Genomic DNA, 22,219 nt, shown 5'->3' with positions numbered 1-22,219 from the left:
TGTGACAGGAAAATCCTTGTGATTTGTGAATTGCTCTGGGGGTTAGGCAGGAGATCGGAATTGGGAGGCCGCAATGCGCAGGCCCAGAGGCAGAAATACAGACACCTGGAAAACTTTTACTGCAAAAACTTTGCTGCTCAGTGAGTTTAGCTTCCTACAGGGTTTTGTGCATTGCAGTGTTCCCAAACTGGGACACAGGTGCCTAAAACAGGGATTTTGGTGCCCAAAGTCTGCAAAATTGACATGGAAACCAAGCTATCCTCTCAGCCCTAGCTGGGATCCCTCCAGAAGACTGTTGTGACATGTTGTTATGGGGCAGGTGTCGTAGCTTCTGGATGTGAATGATTGCAGCCCTTCAGTCCCAGCAATGGTCAGTCTGGACTCTCCACTAAATTTACTGCTTTTTGTTTAATGTACTACTGCTAATTGATCGCTTCCATTTGTGTGACTCTGAATGGAGAGAGAAGGCTGTGTAGTTCTATATTACAAGCTGCTATGAAGCCTATTACTGTGATATAGTTTCATATTTAAATTCTCTGATAAATTATTGGACAGGTGTACCTATCTTGATAATGGCATTTGGGGTAAATGCTTCCTTGGCTGCTGTGATGTGTCATGCAGCATATTTCACAAAATCTGCATATTATCCAGATGCCATAAAACTAAAGTCAATGAATAGAAGGCAGAAGATAATTGAACGAGTCAGACATCATGTTCCTGAACTGCTGCCGTCTGATGGGTTAGCAAATGCAACAGCTCAAGCTTCCATACTATACCATTACCATCCATGCATTTATGAGGGATAATTATTAAAATATTGGTTATGACTGAAGAGTAAAATGCTACAGATAAATCTCAATGATTCAGGATTCAAGATATTCCTCCAGTCTGATCCAGCAGGAATATCTGAGGAAGGTTGCATAATGGATAGGAAGAAGTTGGTACCATTTTATCTCTTAAAATGAGATTACCTAGTTCCAAATCTGCTCTGCCATCCTGGAGAGCTCATGGACTAAGTAACTCACTAGAGATTTGTCCCAACCTTAAGAATTTTGTCAGTTCTTCTTTCTTTGGGGAATAAATTCTCCCAGATCCACAAAATGAGACTTGGCTCCAGCATTTTCCTGAAACACAGTCTAACCAAATTCTTAGTGCTGATTGTCCTGGTGGCTGTTATGACAAAGTTTTGTTGGCATCGCTATGTCGGTCAGGGATGGGAAAAATACACAACCTCTAGCAACGTAGCTATGTTGTCAAAACTCCCACTGCAGACACAGCTATGCTGACTGAAGAGTGCTTCTGTCAGCACGGCTAGCCTCCTTTGGGGAGGTAGTGGTACTGTGCTTGCAGAAAAACTCCTTCTGTCTGCATGTGCTGCGCCTTACACTAGGGAGCTGTGCTGACCTAGCTATGTAAATGTGGGCATGGCCAAAGAGACCTGTCAGCCAGCTGACACCCTTCTTTATAGTGTCAATGAAAATGACAAGGATTGCATGGGCCTCAGAGACTAGACCCACCCTCTTGCCTCTAGAAATGGTAGAGGCAAATTGGAAGGGCTGTACAGGGAGAAGTGTACGGACGCTATCATGCTGCACCTTCTTAGATAGAAGACTTGTTCTTCATGGACATCAAACACCTTTCCAGAAAGGAGGACTAAGGTTCTGAATGGCTCTGTGGATTGGTAACTGTTATGGAGCACCTTGCCTGCAGCAGAAAAGTTCAAACCCCGTAGTGACTAGTGGATTATGTCTGCCTTAGGGATTTCAAGGCAATAGCAAGGACTAAATGGCTGGGATGATCCCTGAACAAGCACTACATTTGCTTAATAGAGTGCAGTTATTCTCTGTGGGGAAAATAGCATCCTGGACCCCAAGACTTCTCTCTGTGCCTTTGGCTCAAGTATGGGCTGTGCTTAGGGAAAACATCTTCGCTCCTGGCAGCCCTGCAACCTCACCCTGGGATTAGAAAGTCAAGATGCATTCTTTACTCATCACAAGCTATAGAGCCTTACTGCACACCTGCCCTTCAGACCCTCTGTCTTCCTCCCCTCACCCCTTCCCTGGTCCTTCCATTAGCTAGTCCCCTCCTAGTCGAACACCATCCATTGGGGCTGAGATGCCTGTCCCTTCCCACCACCCTGGGTCTGGCTGGTCTATGTAGATTGTAAGTGCTTCAGGGCAGGGACTGTCTGCTACTATGTTCAATGCCTAGTATAAGGGGGCCCTGTTGGTTGGTCCCTGGGAGCCACCATAATAATAACAACAAAAGTCTGCAGGCCAGATTAGACCTTCATTGGTATCTGTGCAACACACTCCTCATACATACATACTCTCTCTCTCTCTCTCACTTTCACTGCCTTCAGTGAGTTTGCACAGGTGTGACAGTGATTCAGTGAACAATTCTACTGATGTACATGTAAAAAGAATCCAGCTCCCCAACCTCCCATGGATAGGTTGGCTCTGCAAGGCCCACAGGGACAAAACGCAGCTTCCTGCTCCATCCCTGAGCTGGTTCTGCAGGGCTAATGGGAATAAAAACCCCTTTTTATCACAGAGGTAGGAGATCAGATTTAAACACCCAGGAAATAGACTTCATGAATTTCCTGACCTGGGAGGAAAAGACCCTGCCATGCTGTCAGCCCTGGAGAGAGGAAGAGCTGACATCTAGGCTTGTTTAAGAGCAGGCTTTTAAAAGGAAAGGTTTGGGCCCTGGAGGAGCGCTGCACAGCAGGGAAGGGAGAGACTAGTTGTACTCTGCCAATTGGAGCAGGAAGCTGCGTTTTGTCCCTGTGGGCCTGGAGAGCCAAGGCTGCATTTGCAATATACCTTCCAAGGCAGTTAAACAGAACTCAGTGTACCATCTACACCCATAGCAGGTTGCATGTGAACCCCAGTAACCAGGCTGGCACTGCTAAGGATTTGGGTGTGGAACCCAGCAATAGACTGAACAAGAGGTCCCTGCTTTTGCCTGAGCAGAACAGATCACTTTGCAGCTACTCAGGCTTCAGCTCGTTAAATACCATGTTTTGACAGTAACTTTCCTTCAGAACCCAGACAGCTGGCTGCACTATGCTCCCACGCAGAAATGCAAAATGTCTTATGGTAAGGCTAACACTCCTGTCCATATGTTGGCTATTTAGGCCAGTAATTTTTTATCCAAGATGCTAAATCAAAACTTTTCCTTGTCTCCCTTCCAGATGTACTGCCATTCACGATGGAGGGATGGGGGAAGAAACGTATGTCAAAAATTTCCCAGATGTCACAGGTGTAACTACACAGATCCCTCTTTTATGTAAATGACCCACATTACCAGAGCATCTGCACTCCTCCCTCATATTTAAAAGTGCAAGCTCTTTCTATTTTGCCTTTGTTTCAAGCCTGTAGAAGAAAAGGCTTGGTGTATTTTTATTTAGGTTTGTTTGTATGCATGCATATAAGGGAAATCTAAGTCCTATGCTATGGGGGCCTCATCACTGTAGTATCTGAGCGCTTTTCAGTGGTCCATTGAGTAACGTGACTAACATCTGTCACGTATGGTTTATTTTCTCTCTCAACCTCCCCCCAGAAGGAGAATTTTGTGCACAGTGGAGTGTTCTGTTTTGATAGGGCTCTTCTTTGGTTTAGTTTTTTTTTTAAAATGTACTCTCTGCTCTGGGTTTATATCTGTTAGGGGCTTATTCCTTCACCCACTCACTTCCCTGGTCCTTCTCGCATGAACAGAGAGCAACAGTACTTGAAGTCCAAAGGTGCAAACAATTCGATGTTTGTTGGGGTGAACTTCCAGCAAGCAATGATTCCAATTTCCTTCCTTAGTGTCCCCCTTCCCAGCTCTGAACCACAGAGCCTTGCCTCTGTCCCTGTTCCCATTCCCATCACTTCGCAAAACTTAATTTCCATTTCCCCCCCTCTTACTTCCTGACTGACTGCAGACTAAACTTGAGTTCTGCTTACCTGTACCTTAACCAATCATTTTACTGAAATTTAACTAACCAATCCTAACATATTGTAACATGATTATCTAACCAATTATATCCCACCACCTTAATTAGTTTACACCCAGCAAAATTAATTATACAACAGACAGAAACAATCACAGAACCAGACAGAGATTATACGGACAAACAATAGGGAAATAGGGACTACACTGATAAACAACAAAGACATGAGGATTTCAAATCCTAGCTATTGATAAGTGAGTTCTTGCCAGACAGGATGCTATCCAAACTAAGTTTCCTTTTACATCTTCTAGGCTCTTCCTTTTCTCTGGAGGTGATGGGCACTATTAGGACAGGATTGTGTTCCTAACAGCCCAATAGCACTTTATTTCAATATGACTAGTTCGGAATGTGAGGATGTGACTGGTCGCTTCCCAGCTTATGGCTGCCTCTGCTGCTTAGCCAAAGGCTTTAGCCTAAGAACAGGGCCTCAGACTGTCACAGTAAGAGAAGTCCCTTACACCAGCAGACAGTGATTTTGCTTCTGATGAAGTGAGCTGTAGCTCACGAAAGCTCATGCTCAAATAAATTGGTTAGTCTCTAAGGTGCCACAAGTACTCCTTTTCTTCTTTCTTTTATACCTCTATAACTAGCTAAGTGATAAGAATACAACTAAACTGGTTCTTGTGTTATGTGAAAGAGTAAATAACACTTCTTTATTCACTTTCTCCATTCCAGTCATGATTTTATAGGCATCTATCATAACCCCTCTCTTAGTCATTTATTTTTCAAGCTGAAAAGTCCCAGTCTTCTTAATCTCTTCTGATATGGAAGCTGTTCCATACCTGTAATCATTTTTGTTGCACTTCTCTGTACCTTTTCCAATTAGAATATATCTTTTTGTGAGATGGAGTAACTAGAACTGCACGCAGCATTCAAGGTGTGGGTATACCATAGATTTATATAGAGGCATCATGGTATTTTTCTCTCATTATCTATCCCTTTCCTAATGGTTCCTAACATTATTAGCTTTTTTTTGACTGCCGCTGAACACTGAGCTGATGTTTTCAGAGAACTATCCGCAATGACTCCAAGATCGCTTTCTTGAGGTAACAGCTGGTTTAGACCCCACCATTTTGTATGTATAGTTGGGATTATGTTTTCCAATGTGCCTTACTTTGCATTTATGAACATTGAATTTCATCTGCTATTTTGTTGCCAAGTCACCCTTTGTCTCTCATTTCTGCTGAAAGCATCCCTCCTCACTGTTGGTGATGCGATCCTTGCCAGGCAGTACAGCGACAGTGTGAAGGGCAGTTTCATGGTCCCTGTGATGATCCTACGGGATTGAGTGAATTCAGAATCAATTTTGTATGCATGGCTTGAGTGTGACCATACTGAGACATAGTATTCTGCAGTTGAGTAGCACAAGGCAACACTGGTTGCTTGGAGTGCTTTGGGATCAGCTCCCTGTTTTGTATTGGCCGCTTACTGGAGTACACAGTTCCTAAAGTTCACTTCACTTTCTTTTTCAGCCTCTTGATATGCTCTTTGTATGTCATTGTTCAGTTGTAGTATTCAAAGATTGTACCGTCTCATGATGTCTGGAGTTTTTGTTTGGCCTGATGTTTCAGGTGGAATGCATACCATTGTGTTTTGCTGGGATTGGCATTCAGGGAACATGTGTGATAGTATTCTCCAAGTACGCTCGGAGCCAGTTAGGATGAGCTCAAGGTCCTCAGATCTTTCCAGCTGGATGGTGATGCAAAGATCACCTGCGTAAATGAATCTTCACAGTAATTCTGGTTAGTCATTTGTGTAGACATTAAATAGCAAGGGTACTACCACTGAGCTTTTAGGCAATCCATTCTGCTGAGTTCACCGTCACCTTTTCTAACCATTCACCTCAACAAAAAAAGTAAGTTCTTGAGCAGCAAGGAGATGACCTGGATTATCTTACTATTACTCAAAATTCTTGCCAATTTCAGTAAAAGTGCATGATTGTTTCCAGTGTCATAAGCGGCCAACAGATCAACAAACGCAGCCCTTGTAATTTTACAGGTTTCAAAACCATCTTCAGTGTACTGAATTAGGTTTGCAACTTGGCCACAGCCTGAATATCCTGGGAAGGAACTGGCTTGGTCATCAGTCAGCTGCCCTTCTCATATAGCTTGTGGGTTGAGCCTCCTGCTATTGGTCAAGAGTTTCACAGAGAGCAGAGCATCATGTGTTCACAACAGCTTACGTTGCTAGGTAGATGCTCTCTTGGATTTTGGACAGCGTAGAGCACTCTGTCACTGCTGAACAAATACAGGAACCCCTCACTTAAAGTCGTCTCAGTTAACGTTTTGTTGTTACGCTGCTGATCAGTTAGGGAACATGCTCGTAAAGTTATGCAGTGCTCCCTTATAAGTCATTTGGTAGCTGCTTGCTTTGTCCACTGCTTGCAGGAAGAGCAGCCCGTTGCAGCTAGCTGGTGGGGGCTTGGAACCAGGGTGGACCGGCAGCCCCCCATCAGCTCTCCGCTCCCCTAAGTTCCCTGTGTGGCAGCTGCCCAGCAGGCTATCAATTGCTGGCAGTTCAGCTGTCCCTCCCACCACTGCTCTGTGCTGCTCCTGCCCTCTGCCTTGGAGCTGCTTCAGGGAGCCTCATGCTTGCTGTGTGGAGGGGTGGGGGGAGAAGTGGGAGGCTAATGTGAGGATATTGCCCCCCCCGCTCCTGCACCCCACTTACCCCATGTTCCATAGAGCATGGGGGACACACGACAGGGCTTAGGACAGAGGGAGCTTCCTTGCAGCAACTGTGGTCTCAGCTTGCTGATTGATGTAAAAAGGCAGTGTACTTAGAGTGGGGTCAGCGTACTTAAAGGAGCAATGCACCTCTCTCTCTCTCACACACACAGGGTGTGTGTCTCTATCTGCCATGCTGTCTCCCCTCCCTCCATTCGTGCTGCCTTGTAGAGTGTGAGGCTACATTAACAACACTGAGTTGACCCTTGAGGGCTCAGCCAATTGCTAGTTCATCATTTAGCAGTAAGGCATCCCCTGGGAAATATCCTACCCTCTGACTTCACCGCCTCAACCAAGCTTCACAATCATCATCGCTGTGTACTGGTATTAAATTGTTTGTTTAAAACTTATAGTGTGTGTGTGTGTGTGTATGTATATATTATATAATATAGTCTTTTGTCTGGTGAAAAAAATTTCCCTGGAACCTAACCCCCCCTATTTACATTAATTCTTATGAAGAAATTGGATTCACTTAACATCGTTTCGCATAAAGTTGCATTTTTCAGGAACATAACTACAATGTTAAGTGAGGAGTCCTGTTTTCAGGAGGCTGTGGTGTCCATTACCATTCACCCACTGACATACTGGCATTAATTAGACTGTGTGTGGGCTTTCATGGAGGTAGCATGATCAGGTCCATGACTACAGCAGTACAGGTAATTATAATACTATCAGCAGCGTGCACCGTTTGGCCTTTAGCTTGCTGCATTACAGTGGGTTGCAGCGTGCAGGCAGCTCCCAGTGGCACAGATATTCTGCTGGCTGGGCTGGCTGAACTACCCATTATCCCAGGCTGGGCCCATCCTGCTCTGGCCCTTTTTAGCCAAAACAAATCTGTCGCAAGCTCCAGTGGACTGGGCAAGGGAGCATGCAGCTGCTCTCTCTTCCCTGGCAGCCTGCACATAGCACCCAGACTCCTAATATCATTGCTGTTGGCTGGCTGGGTGTGGGCAGAGCCGGAGTCGGCTGGGGAACTGGCCAGGAAGTTGCCATTAACCTGCTCTCCTCGCCCCTTATCATGTTGCGGGCTTCATTCTGCACTGCAGTCCCCATGGCAGGCTGAAGCTGTCTCTGGTGGTGGCACTTACCTGTGGATCCACATTACTGTGTCAGGGGCCCAGAGCTGCAGAACCTGCCTTAATCCTCCTAGCAACTGCCAAGCAGGATCAGACCAATAATTCATTTCATCCAGACTCTGAGAATGGCCAATACCAGCTACTTCAGAGGCAAGTGTAAAAATCCCCAGGTGGAAAGATTTCTGAGTAACCTGCCCTCAGGAGCAATTTCTTCCTAGCCCCCATCAGCAAGTGGCTGGCTAATGAAGCATGAGGCTTTATTGCCTCTGTATGTTTTTATTTTCACTAGTGTAATATTTCTTGTTGTTCATATATTTCTTGTTGTTCATATAAATGTATAATATGGGCTGCATCAAGAAAGAACTTGAACCTCGCACTGCGAAAGCATTGTCCGTAGTGGGGCATTTCCTCAAGAATGTCTTTTGTAAACCAAACACCCTGATAAGTTGAGAGATGAAGCTGAGGATATATAATGCTTCAGTTGTCAGTATCCTGACCTATGGGTCTTCAACATGGCCCTCATGACTGACAAGAAGTTGGACATCATCCAGATGAAGCATCTGTGAATGATCAAAAATGTCAAATGGGTTGAATTCAAGTCAAATGAAGAGACCTGTCTTCTAACTAATAGGTCCTGCTCTCTCAAACGGTCATCCAAAGCTTTCTAAAGTGGTATGGTCTTTTGCTCTGAATGATTACCAACTTCCCTGCAAGAATCATTTTCAAATCCCTCCCCCTCCCGGTGAAAGGGGTTTGGAAAAGACCTCCTTGAAAACCTAAAACACTTTGGCTGGAAGGCATCAACAGACATCTGTCCCTCACAGACATCTTACCTTGTAACATGCCAGATATGGCGCAGGACAGAACATCAAACAGGTACAGAATGCTTTTGGTGGCCTCTATGCGATCTCTGAGAATTACGTAACTAACTTTTAAAAATCTGGCTATGTTCTTTGCTTATTCATAGATTCCAAGGCCAGAAAGGACCATTGTGATCATCTCATCTGAACTGTATAGCACAGGCCACGGAACTTCCCCCTCAAAAATTCCTTGAGCAGATCTTTTAGAAATGGATCAGTCTGGATTTAAAAATTTGTCAGTGATGGAGAATCCACCATGATCCTTGGTAAATTGTTCCAACGTTTGATTACTCTCATTGTCAAACATGTACGCTTTATTTCCAGTCTGAATTTGTCTAGCTTCAACTTCCAGCCATTGAATCATGTTAGACCTTTCTCTGCTAAGTTAACGAGCCCTTCATTAAATGTGTTCCCCATATACTTAACTTGATTACATTCTATATCTCTTAATATTCTCTTTGTTATGCTATATAGACTGAGGTCTTTGAGTCTATCACTATAAGGCAGGTTTTCTAATCCTTTAATCATGCTCGTGGCTTTTCTCTGACCTCTCTCCAATTTATCAACATCCTTCTTGAATTGTGGGCACCAGAACTGGCCACAGTGTTCCAACATGGTTTCACCAGTGTCTAATACAGAGATAAAATAACCTTTCTAGTCCTACTTGAGATTCATTCCCCAGTTGATGCATCCTAGGATCACATTAGCCTTGCTGGCCACAGCATCACACTGGACGCTCATGTTCAGCTGATTGTCTACCATGACCCCCAAAATCTTTTTCTTCAGTTGTAACTTGTAGCAGTGAGTTCCACAAGTTTATTGACCAAATTAACTTTCAGGTAATTGAAAAGGTATTTCCTTTCAATATTGAATGCATTGCCTAGTCATTGGGATGACCTCATGTCCTATGAGAAAGTCAAGTCAGAGTGCCTGATAGGATAGTTCTTTACCATTTTACATCAATAGGAACTGCACCTGCTGAATTTTATCACTGGAAGTGTGTGACTTCTCAGATCCCTATAGATAATTGTGGATTGGGACTTTAAAGGGGCATGGGTTGGAAATGACCCATGAAAACTTAGCTGTCTGTTCCCAGGTCAGCTATGTCCTTAGGAGACCTTCCTTGTTGAAGACCTCATGGTGCTAGGTCAATTTTTTTTTCATCCCTAATTATCTCCAGCTCTTAGGTTACGCTTGCTGTTTTTTAAAATCTGTGTTTCTGCCAACATCAGTATTCAGCATCATCTGCAATTACCGGGGGTGGGGAGAAAGCTTAGCGTAGCAGAATTTTTCACCATCCCATTGATCTTTCCTGCAGGTTATTTATCTGACTTCCTGTGGAGGCTCAGGTGTTGATTGCTTATTGGTCGAAGCCTACTGAGATTTGTCAGAGGCCGCCATAATACTACAAGGGATAACGAACCTTGGATGACACCATTTATAACTTCATTTATGGATGCTGCATTGTTTGCTTAAAGGAAATCTTGTGACTCCAGCTCTCTACAGGAAATTCTATAAATATGTTCCCCTTAGAGAAATGACAGTATGAGAAACATAGGGCTCTGGTGTTAGCAGTAGAGAAGGAATATATGTGTGTGGGGGGGGGGGGGTTTCCAACAAAGGGACTCCTTGCTCCCCCACCTCACACCCACACGTTGGGAGCCATTATTGAGCCAGTGGGAAGCTATACATGCTAGAACTATGGCTACATGCTAGAACCAAGAGCCCAGAGTTAAGTGTGAGGAGTCAGTTTCAGAAGGTTTGGTTTTTATACACACACCCACGCATAAGTTTGCATGCGCTTCCAAACTACCCTGCTGTCCTGAGTCTGGGAAACCTTGGCAGAAAAAATTCAGGAGAACTGTGCTCCTCAAGAAAATACCTCCTGCCACCAGCTCAGAGGCCATCCAGCCTGAGATTTTTAAATGTGCCTAGGGGATTTGGATACCTAATTCACATTAATTTTAATAGAGATTCTGCATCCAAATCCCTTAAGTGGCTGGTCTTGAAAATCTCAGCCATGGGATTTCATCACTTCTGCTGCATGTGAAGAAAAAAAAAAACAGTGTGTGTGTGGGGGAAGAGTAATTAACCCAACATTTAGTTTGATTCTAGATATGTGCAAAGTTTCAGGGGAGAGCAGAGTGTGTCTTACAGTTTCTGGGCCATCTCTAGCTGATGCACTAGTAATTAAGGTGAAGCATATGGTTGAAACTGTTATGGGTTTGTCTGTGTACGGAAGTGTTCTCACACACACACCCCGTGCTCTCTCTCCCATAGAGATTTAACTCTTGGTTGTTTGCCCTCTTGATCTAAAGGAATTCATTCAGGCTGAAAGCATCTCTTTGCTCCTTGTGTATGGAAACATAAAACAACCAATTTTAGTAAATCCTTCCAGCTTTGGCAGCAGATTTCCTGGACATGACAGAACACTCCCCAGAGCTAGTGTCTCCCAGCATGCATTGTTTCTTTAGAAGATGTGTGCCAGAGTAGTTGGGCACTGTACTGTCTGTACTGAGGCTGATCCAAGGCTCTTGTAAGAATTATAGATGGGTGCTTTCCAGAAGAGTGGCAAAGTTTTGATTTTTAAATCAAACAAACAAAACTCCCCAATCTAAGTCGCAGAGTGAACTTTTATAGGCACTGCCCTTCTTGAACATTGCCATTCAGGTAGCAGGTGCTCCCTTGTGTTTACCTGCAAGGTTTCTTCATGGGAAAGGGATGGATGGGTGTGTATTTTAGAGTATTTTAAAGAAGCTGTGGGTCTGGTAGCCAGTAGCACAATTCCCTTTGATTCAAGGGGAGCAGGAGCAGGTCTCTAGTTAATTTGTTGTTCTCTTTTTGTATTGAACATTTTATATTGAAAATGATTTAAGGATCTCGAGCACCCAAAACATGCCAGGATTCTGGCTCTGTCTATTGTACTTGGGCGGAGATGGCTTCAGTTTGATTTTTCTTGTGTTTTTCCATTCTCTTCCTTGGAATTGTTTTTGGCTCTGACCTTCCTTTGCTTCCCCATTTTGTATCTTACAGATGCTTTCAGTGTGTCTTCTATCTTAAGTGAACCTCATTCACAGTGTGCTTATGGCTTTGTGGGTGTGTGTTTTTTTGTTTTGTTTTTTGTTTTATTCTGATCTCTTCGATTTTTTTTTAACTGATCCCCATTCCTTTTTTAAAAAAACAAACAACTTTCAGGTTGGATTTTGATGGTGTTCTGTCTTCTTCCTAGATTCCATCCCCAGATGTGTGTGGTTTTTGGACAGATAATCTAGCCCTGCATTGTCATCATAATTATTTATATTGCAGTATCTCCTGGAGGTCCATTCGGGGATCAAGGCCCATTGTGGTAGGTGCTGTACGCACATGTAACAAAATGGTGGCTGCCCAAAAGAGTTTGCAATCTGAAATGAGGCACATCAGGTGGATGCAGCAATGAGCAGACAGGAGCACAGAGGAACAGTGGGGCCATTATAATGAGTATAATAAGCAGTGATCAAAGCACATTGTCAAGCATTTGCAAAATGTTTTTATTGACTTGTTTAGGATTGGAATTCTAGATTCTTCTGGAGCTATCTCACTGAGATAATGGAGATTAGTAAATTGCCGGATGACACCTGGTAATAATCAGACATTTCAGCCCAGCACCTAAGGAGCTGCACACTTCTCTGCTTGGCTCCTTGTGCTCTGAGACCTGAAGATTGTTTGCATACTTCCATTTTCCACCCCTTGTGTTGGCAGGAGCATCTATACAACACAGTCCCACTGGCCCTAACATACCGCACGGCACTTAGCAGCAGCGTGATGGCAGTTTCAAAGTGGGCAAAATCATACATTATGTAAAGTATGGTGGAGCTTTATCCTGCCACAAACCACTGTGGGGACAGCCAGTCGCTTCTGGGAATCTTCTTTTCTTGTCTCTGCTTCCGCAAACAGCAGGTAACCCTCTAAAAATAGCCAGAATGCATCCATGCAATTTATTGATCGAGCAGACTGGACACTCTATCAATGGCCTACTGCTCCTACTGTTGAAGCTCTTGTAATCCACTGGACAGAGTGTCTTACGGGTTGCCTGCTGGGCTTGACTGGGCAGAGGATGTGAATTTTGTACAGCCCTAGTTAAAGAGCCTTGGCTCTTTGAGCTGCTACAGCATAAACGATGTGTTTGACTCTGGAGGTCCCTGGTTTGCTGTTGTCTCAGGTTAAAGATAGCCACCCACAAATTTTTAATGTCATGCAAACACTGCCCCCTTCCAAAAAAAAAGTTAGTAAGAAACACAGGACTCTGACCCACTTTCCTTTCTTCTTCCCAAAAGACACTCCGGCTGATTGCCTGAGATTCACCATGAACAGCTGTCCATCTTCCCTGGGTCAGAGCGGAACAGGAGGTGTGGTGAACAGATTTGTCCTTGTAACGGTGTCACTGCTTCCAAGCCACTGGAAGGAGTTTGGACTCCAGGAGTGAGTTTTTTCCTTGTTGGGAGAGAAATGAGTAGTTGCAGGTTCAGGATATTTTTCCCTAGGCTGCATTGCTTTCCCAATAAGCGTGGAGTTCTTGTTCCTTTGAGCGCAGAAATATATCAAACAACCAAAGCAGCAGCAGTGGAAGTCTCTGGCCTGTGTTATGCAGGAGGTCAGACTAGATAATCACAGTGGTCCCTTCTGGCCTTAGAATCTACCCACCAAGGCTTGAAGCTCATATAGCTCCAGAAAGTGGCTGTGTTCCAGGGTTTCACTCAGCAGTGTTTCTTGCAGTTTGACTCTATGGGCATGAGGAGTACTGCAAAAAAATCCTACCAGCACCAACAGGAGGCTAACATAGTAAAATGTCTGGCCACAGGAGACTTGTCTATATTGGGGTCCATGCTGGTACAGCTGAACCAGCAGTTGCACTGGTGGGAAATGTTTTGTAACATTCCCTGATGTAGATAGGGTTGCCAGGCATCCAGTTTTCAATCTGAATCCCTGGTTGAAAAGGGATCCTGGCAGCTCCAGTCAGCACTCCCATGCAGCTCCCAGAGGCGGCCGGCATTTCCCTCCGCTTCCTAGGCCAAGGTGCGGCCACAGGTGCTCCGTGCGCTGCTCCCTCCCCGACTGCCAGCTCCACAGCTCCCATTGGCTAGGAACTGTGGTCGATGAGAGCTGCAGGACGCCCTAACCTCTCCTCCTACACCCCAGCCCCTGCCCCAGCCCCCAGCCCCCTCCTGCATCCAAACTCCCTCCCAGAGCCTGCACCCCTCATCCCCTCTTGCACTCCGAAATCCATTTCCCCAACATGCCGGATAACAAAGCTTTTACTGTACTTGGCCTCTCTGTTGACACAATCCAAATGGGGGCTTCTGTGATGTGTAGATTTGTCCTCAGAACTCATTTCATAGAGACGGTGGTAACTCCAGCTAGTATTGACATAGGTTGGATTTGAACCTCTGACCCAGCAGTGTTCTATGGCTAACTGACCACCCTCAGAGAATGCTCAGGAAGGTACGTTTAGTTAGGATTTGGTGTGTTTTTGTTTCTGGACCTGCTGGAGTTTACTCTGCTTTGGTATACAGAAGTTGGACCCTGTGATATTGAAACTGATTTAAAAAATTGTTAATTTAGCTCCTGAGTAAGGTTGCTAATGCAACCTTATTGACTGGTGGAGAAGTCACATCAATCTGTTTAAATTCAGTAATGTTTCACCACCAGTGAGAGCAGCTGTGGGAATCAATATGCCCTGCCTGTTTATATAGATTCTTCATACCATTCCGACTTTCTGTTAGTTTATTTACAGGGTGTTTTACGAAATGCCAGAAAGATTGGACAGTAGTGAGCTAGACTCTATTATCCACCAGAGAAGTCTCTTATCACCTGATGGGAGCTGTTGTGAGAGAGCAACTCCACCCAGGTCAGTCAGACAATATGCAGGTGGGGAAGACCATACTGGAGGCTGCTGTGACAATCTGTCCCTTCGCCATGGACCCATGATCTAAAAGTACTTTCCAGAGAGAGGCCTGAATGGCAAACTGCAGCTCTTGATCCAACCTCTACCTAAATTCAAGGGTGTCCGAAATCTGAATTCAGATTTCAAGCTTGTGTCTTGTACCTTTTTATGGGCTGGGGGATGAACTGAAGACATGTCACCCTCGATCCACTGCTGATCTCCCGCGGATATCAGTTGGAAGCTGGGACAAAGATCAAGGGTAAAATATGGTCTGTCATTAATACGTGGCCTTCTAGTTATTCATTACCTCATAGTCCTGTTCAGCATCACTCTGTTGCTATGTTGTCTCACCACCCTGTATTTCTTTTCCTTCTCCGCCCTCCTTTTCTCTGTCTTTCCTTCTCCTCCTTGTCTTTGTGTGTCTCCACTGTTCTTCCCTCTGCAGTGGAGCTGGTTGAAAAATGGGCTTTTTGCCTTGGAAAATATTAAAGACCATGCACGGAAACTCATTTTAATCAAAAAGTTTCACTGAAAAGTTGGAATTTTCAGTGAAAAAGTGAAAACAAAAACATCTTGATTTGGAGATGTGGTTTAGGTGCCTCAAGGTCCTATTTTCCCCTATAGGCTAGGCTCCCTGGTCAGACTATATCTCCTGTGATGCACCGGTCTCTCTGGCTAAGGTGCATTATGGGAGAAGTAATCTGGCTGTTAAGCCCATGGAGGAGAACAGGGGGAGGAGAAAACCACTCTACAACTCCCATGAGGCACCACAGCAAACTATATCCACATTTTGTCCAAAATATTCCAGTTTTCGGGCATTTGGGTTGTCAATGAAAAATCTAAATTTTCTGCAGAAAGACACTTTTTACAAAAAACATTGTTTAGACACAAACCCAATTTTCCCTCAAAAATCAGTGCTAATGGAAAATGTTTGACCTGCCCTGCTTTAGATGTCCAAGTCTTCCCCCCTCCCCCATTCCATTCTCTACAACGATCAGTAGTTAAACAGCTAATGCTGACACGTCAGTGTCGATATTGGGTTTTGTCTGGAATAGAACTGATTTGGCTGTATTGATTTCCAAACTGCCTGGAAAAAGCCAGGCTGGGCAAAAGAGACCCTCATTGATTCCCCACCAAAATGTCCCTGTAGACAACCCTCTCACCTTCAGAGCACGTTCAGGTGTGGGGTTGCAGCCGCTTTTCTAGTTTAGTGCCCCCTTTAGCCATTCTGGTTCCACGATGATCTGTCATTTTCTGTGGCTTCATCCTCCAGTCAGATCATTACTCTTTGTTTATCCCGGAAGGGGAATGCACTAAGTCCCAAAAGAGGAAACTCTAATGGTCTTTATTCTGAACTTTAAGCATGTGCTGAAGTCCCATTGAAATTAGTGAGAGTTAAGCTTGTGTTTAAATGCTTTGCTGAGTCGGGAGAGGGGCCGGAAAGCAGTTCTGAAACACCCGTTGGCTAATAATTCCTTTCCGTTGCTCTTTAGCTTCCCTGTGTAATTTCCTTATCCTTTTTCCCATCATTGCCAGCAGCTTTTGGAAGTCCATGTGCCTTATGGCAGGCGAGAACTGATGTAATATGAGAGTCATAGATATTATGTTAGAATGAACAAAAAATAAAATGGAATGTCAGGCCAAAATCTGAGATTACTTGGACCAGAACACACCTGAGCTTTGGGAAAATTTGGAATCTCAGTCCAAACTTTGAGGCTTGTGCCCATCTCTAATTAAAAATAACTGGATGATCAACTCCTGATTGGGTCTATATTATATTGTATCTGCCAATGGTTTGCATGTATATGCATCCCGATGAATGGCTGATGAGCACATGGCCTTCAACTGCATGAAAAAGTTTGTTGAGTCAGTTCTGTGCTCTCTTGATAATTCTTTTCCCTTTTAAAGGCCCTTTCTGCGCACTTGTCTCTGTGATAGAGAGTTGAATCATTGTGTTTTCCCAGCGTGTTTGCATTAATGACATTTTAGTGCTCATTGGCATATTCCTGATCTGTGTCCTGCTGACAAATGCAGAGTTCAAGAGGAAGAAGCCAGTTGTTGCAGCTGTGGCATTTAGTCTCATTAATGACGTGGAATGATGGATCCAACAGCTCCCTGGCTAATGGAAGCTCAACTTGTTAAGTTGCCATGTTGTGCTTTTGCAGTTTAGGTGAAGATCTTTGTAGCAGTATATTCATTATCTTAATTTCATCTAAATAATTTCCTCCTGGGCTAAACCTGGCATACTGTAAATAATGTGCAAATCCTAGAAGAGAATGGGTTCTCTGTCTAGGAGAGCCAAAATACTGGGCCAAATTCAGTAGACCTGTCTGGGAAATTATTTCATTTACATGTGATAAATTTCAAGTTTTTGATGACAAACCAAAAGCTCACACAAATTTGGGTTTAAAACGGAAAAATCTTTGGGTTTTTGGATTTTCAACAAAACCACAAATCTTCATCAAAAAACATTTTTACCTTTAGAGAAGGAAACCCTTTTTTTTTTTTTTTTTTTTTGATGGAAGATTTTGGCTAGCTCTAAAATCTAATCCTGGTGTAAGCAGATGAAACTCAACTGAAGCCAAGGGAGTTGTTGTAACCCATCTGTATTTGTCTTGTTTTATGTAACTAGCTCCCTTGATGCAAGTCAAAAACAAGAGGCCGAAGAAAGAATGGGCCATGGAAACTGAACTCCCTTCTCACCCTTAAACATGGTCCCTCTAGCTCAGCAATGAGGCTCTTTGACAGGGCAGCACTGGGGAGATTGGTCTCTCCATTAGATGTGGATAAATAGAGGACCTCAATCTTCAGGACCATCAGCCTGATATCATGTTCCACATTGGCGTGAGACTTCCTCATCAACCCCTTCTAGTCCAGGAGGAGGAAGCTTCACAGGGAAGCTCTCTGTGACTGAGGAGTCTTGCTTCATCTATTGGCTATATTGATTATTTAAAATCCCTAATTAGCAAACTGATGAGACCTCTGAGGTTTGATCAGTTCTAGCACCAGACTCTCAGGCCCAGTAGAATTAGAAGTACTGACTGGTTGGAACCGCAACTTGCATGGTGGCATCACTCACCCTTAAGGAAAAGCTGAGTTTTCAATATTTTAACACTGTTAGTAAAAACACAAACGTTCCAATCCAAACAAGAATACAGCAGTAGTGCAATATTAAGTTAAGTTATGCGGTCAGTTGATTCCTATCCTGTGGCCCCTCCCTTGCCTGCGGGGGGTGGGCCTTTAGTTTCTGGTGGGCTCTGCCCACCTTTCCAGTGTTTCAGATGGGCTGCTCCCATGTACCCCAAAGTCTTGAGACCTCTTCATCAGCCTCCTCCTGACAGTTGCTCTGCCACAGGAGCCATGGGTGGGCCATCCAGCAGTAGATGGTCCAAGTCCCTCCCGGAGCTTGGCCAGCCCTCTTAGCACTCTGATTTCAAGCACTGTGTGCCAGCTGTTGGCTTTCTGTGACTCAACTCCATCCTTCCTTTCTCTTTCAAATGAACATTTTTCAAAGCCATGTCAAATTTTCCATAAAGAATTTAACAATTTTTTTTTAAACCCAGGCAAACCCATCTGTTGTAATTATATTAAGTACAGGGGGGGGGATTCTTTGAGAATCCAGGGAAATTAAATTGAGAAAATGACATGAATGCATTAAGACTGCACAGTTTCACTTTTGCAGCCCCTGCCTTTTTGTTATTTAAAGTCCCAGCAGAACCCCTAACCAGGCTGGGTGATATTATTTTGCTTCCTCTTCTTCTGGTACACTGTTCCTCTTGCTCTCTACAAAGGAACAGCAATAGTGTGTTTCATTAAATATACAGCACAGATGCAGCAGTGTTGCCCAGTGGATAGATGACTGGAACTCGGAAGACCTGGGATCAGTTCTTTGCTCTGTCACTGGCCTTCTGGGTGACATTGGGCAAGTCACTTTGTCTCAGTTTCCCCATCTGTAAAATATGGATAATGATACTCTGCTGTAAAGTACTTTGAGATGTATGAATGAAAAAGTGCTATATAAGAGCTAGGTATTATGTGCAGTGTAACCAAGGTAATTTTGCTGTTGAAACTAACTTTTGCATTTCCCAATTTTTTGCGATTATTAACCTTAATGATGCAGCAACATAGGGTTGGTGGGTTTTTTAGCATTTATTATTGTCTGTTCCCTAGTTGAGGAGTCCCATAAAATCTTGAGTGGGTTATTAGTTCACTGGACTGTAGCCTTATAAACTCTGGAGTGATTGTAACATGTACTTCACTGGAATGGAGTACCAAACTCTGGAGTGGATTCTTTCCTGAGTGTCACCATTCTCAACTGACACTAATCTCCCTCATTAAGAGGAGCTGAATAAAGCTCCCTCCAGAGTCCATAGATACCACGACAAGAGTTCGGCAGACAACTCGACTCAGACAAGGGGGCTGCCTCCCCCACCACTGTGTTAGGAGTGGACCCGACTCTTCATTCCCTACCAGGTTTTAGTGAGATGCCTGTTTGCCCCCTCTATAGCGACAGGATGATCCATCCATTCAGAGCAGTGAGTTATTTTAATGAAGTGGGCTGTATGAAAGTGAGTCCCAACTCATTGCATCATGAGGCTTGATGAATCCGAGCTTATTTACCAGCTGACGATATTTTCCAGGTCAAGAATTGCTGCTTCGGTAATTTATGTCTGGTAATTTCAACATTATACACTCAAAGAAAAGAGTAAACTCTTAATTCATTTACATTTAATACCAGCTGGCTCCTTGGTTTATTACAGTAATTTCTCCAAAGAAAGCAACTGTGCAAAAGACATTATTCCTAGAGAAAAAATTATGCAATAACATAAATGAAAAAATTAATTTACTGTCTTTCCAGCTACCCAAGGAAGAATGCAAAGGTCACATTGCAGGTTTTATTCCTTTAATCGAAATTCTGGGTTCTCTCATCCCCATCAAATACCAGAATTGTGTTACTTGAATAACACAAACTTGGAAGCAGATGGAGAATCTAATTGGGATTGATTTTGATTATCAGCATTGCATATTATACACGCTCCATTGTCTCTTGGGTTTGTCTATTGTTAAAATGATTTGAAAGCCGATAACAACTGTGTGCATGAATATAAATTATGACTGCAGGGCGAACATTGTGTTCTCATTTGGAATCTGGGTGTCATGGATGTTGTAGTGGAAAAAATTGTCACTGGGCCACAAACAGCTTCCTGCAAAGGCAGGTGGGCTCATTGGGGACAGGACATCCATGGGGGACAGGCCCATCTGCCCCTCACCACCTTTCTCATCTGCCAGCCACTCTGGCCCGCCATTCCACTCTTTACCTCACATAGATTCCTAAGAACCTGAAGTGGGAACTTTTTAGCCAGCTCCCTCTGGTCTCCCACAGCAGGACTTCAAAGGGAAGTGCTGCTTCCTCTCCCAGCCCATAATAAGGGGAGGGACTTTCCTCTCCATGGTAATGGGCGGCCCAGCTGTGCACCACTGGGAGATGGTGGATGGCTGTGACATCCCTCTAAAGGCCTTTCTGGCAAATCCAAATATACCATTGAACCATCAGTGCCCCCAGCTGCAGACAGCCATAAACTCTGGGGGCATTTGGACATGGAAGCAAATGGAGTGGCTCAGCCCTCTCTTGAGATACAGCCTGCGATTTTGGGACTAGTGAGAGGAGTTTGGACTGGGATTCAAATTCCTCCAAGGTCCACGGGAGTTTGGGTCAGCTGATCTGCTTCAAATGCCTCCCTCTGCAGCGAGGGAGCCAGTGAGAGCAATTGGGTGTGCAGCACCTCTGAAAATCAGGCCACCTAAATATGGATGTTGGTGTGTAACCTTAGCCACCTGCGAATGAGAAGTTTGGCTTTCAGACCACAATCAGAGAGAGAGAGAGAAGTTAAGGAGAACAGATGTTTTCAGACTAGACGAATAAGAAATGGCATTAGCAGACCAGGAGATACAGGAAGGCTGTTCCCAATGGCAGAGGTAGTGCTGATGTCAGAAATAGAGATCCTTGGAGTGGCGAGTATCTCCTTATCTGACTGTAGAGCACTGAACATGCTGGGGCTCAGTAAGAAATATCAGTTGAGGGAGAGGAGAAGACTCTTGCATCAACAGTGGCCAGATTGTGGGAAAGGACAGAGGAGGCAAGTGTTAGACAGGCAGACCCAGAGAAGGAGGGAGAGACCAGAAAGAAAAGGGTGGGGTGGAAAAGAGAGATTATCAGTGAGAGAGAGGGGTCTAAATCTGCAAAACCCTGTTCTGTGTTATCATCCCTTCCCTGCTTTCCTCGTGGCCTTTCCCCCTTCACTGGTATTTCTGTGTCCATTACAGGGTTTCATTCCACTGCAAGGCAATCAGGTGAGCGAGCTGACCCCTCATGCTGAGGAACCAGGGAAACACCTCTTTGAAATTGCCCCAGGTAGGCCAGCATTTCCTTTTCCTTCATACCTGACGTGGTCCTGCTCACAACCGCCATTTAACACAGTAACTGACCAGCCAGGCCCATTTCTGTTCTGAGAGGTCTGATGCCATGTGCACAGTATCCAACCATCAGGTTCTGTTGTAGACCAGCTCAGACCTAGCCTTATCGGCCACGTAATCACTTACCATGGACTGGTTTGATAGCTCTAGGTATGTTTAGGGACACATTCTGCTCTGTCACAGATTTACCTGGCTGTTGGAAGGAAGTTCTTTGGCTTTTCAAAGTTTTCACTGATCCCGTGAAAATAAATAATTCACAATGTTTTTATCTCATTCCAGTACACAGTATTTTGTAACCTGTAGGTGAATTTGGGAAGAAGGACCCATAAGTGGTTCACAGTCATTTAGACTGGGATGTTCAAAGGGAGCATTTGAAAATCATAGCCTTAAGACTCTGTGGTTATTGTCAGTCATTCTGTTACCCAGGTCGAGTCCTTGTTAGGTCATCTCACAGGTGTCTCCAGGGGCAGTATGTGGCTGACATTTGTCCCCTGTTTCCTGTATGCTCCCTGCAGCTGAAAATTATGCGCCTTTTCATAGCTTCTGGAAGAGAGACTCTTCCCTTTTACAGCTTTATTTTGTCTCACGTCTATTCTGTGGGCTCTATCCCAAAAGGCTTTCCAGAGCTCAGCAATGCAGTTACAGAGATGGATGCAAGGAAGATGGGAGAGCAATTTAGAGGCACAGGCAAGGGGGAACAAGGATGCCTTCTGCTGGAATTTGAAATGCATTTGAGAGCTTCAGGGAGACTGTTGCAGATGGCAGGAGCTGCAGAGGAGCAAGCTCTTACACCAATAGCAGGGAAACTGAGATCACTGCAAGAGGAGAGAGAAGGGAGATAGATGAGACCAGTAAGGTTGGCTGGAGCTAGTTGGTGGAAGGATTTATGAATGAGCTCCTGGAAGGAATGGGGAGCCGAGGAAGGTGTCTGAGGTTATCCGTGCACTCTCTAGCAGTGGTTTATATGTGCTGGTGGGTTGCTTGCTTTGCTGTTCACATTGTCCATCTCCCCTGCATGGATTAGCTGTCTCCTTCCTTGGTGTTCTGTTTCCCCAGGGTGCTGCTGCTGCTATCGTATCTCAACAAACTCCAGCCTAATGCAATTACATCTAAATGGACTGGCTCTCCCAAGGCAGGGTACATTTGTCCAGGCATTGTGCATTAGC

The 22,219-nt window shown here is 44.4% G+C and overlaps 1 protein-coding gene across 3 annotated transcripts in view; it reads left to right on the top strand.

Annotated features, from left to right (window-relative positions):
- Positions 1-22,219, top strand: part of ARHGAP22 (Rho GTPase activating protein 22) — a 238,422-nt gene that overhangs the window by 33,871 nt on the left and 182,332 nt on the right. For 2 of the 3 annotated variants that reach the window (XM_048859114.2, XM_048859115.2), the window contains exon 3: positions 20,904-20,991. The exons of the other annotated variant lie outside the window; for it this stretch is intronic. In XM_048859114.2, coding sequence (XP_048715071.2) covers positions 20,904-20,991 — 88 coding nt within the window. The remainder of the gene's footprint in view (positions 1-20,903; positions 20,992-22,219) is intronic. 3 annotated transcript variants of the gene reach the window in all.

This window comes from Caretta caretta, chromosome 7, assembly GCF_965140235.1.
Source record: "Caretta caretta isolate rCarCar2 chromosome 7, rCarCar1.hap1, whole genome shotgun sequence".
Taxonomy (NCBI): domain Eukaryota; kingdom Metazoa; phylum Chordata; order Testudines; family Cheloniidae; genus Caretta; species Caretta caretta.
Note: the sequence above shows the minus strand (reverse complement) of the source record. Positions and strands in the feature narration are given on the sequence as shown.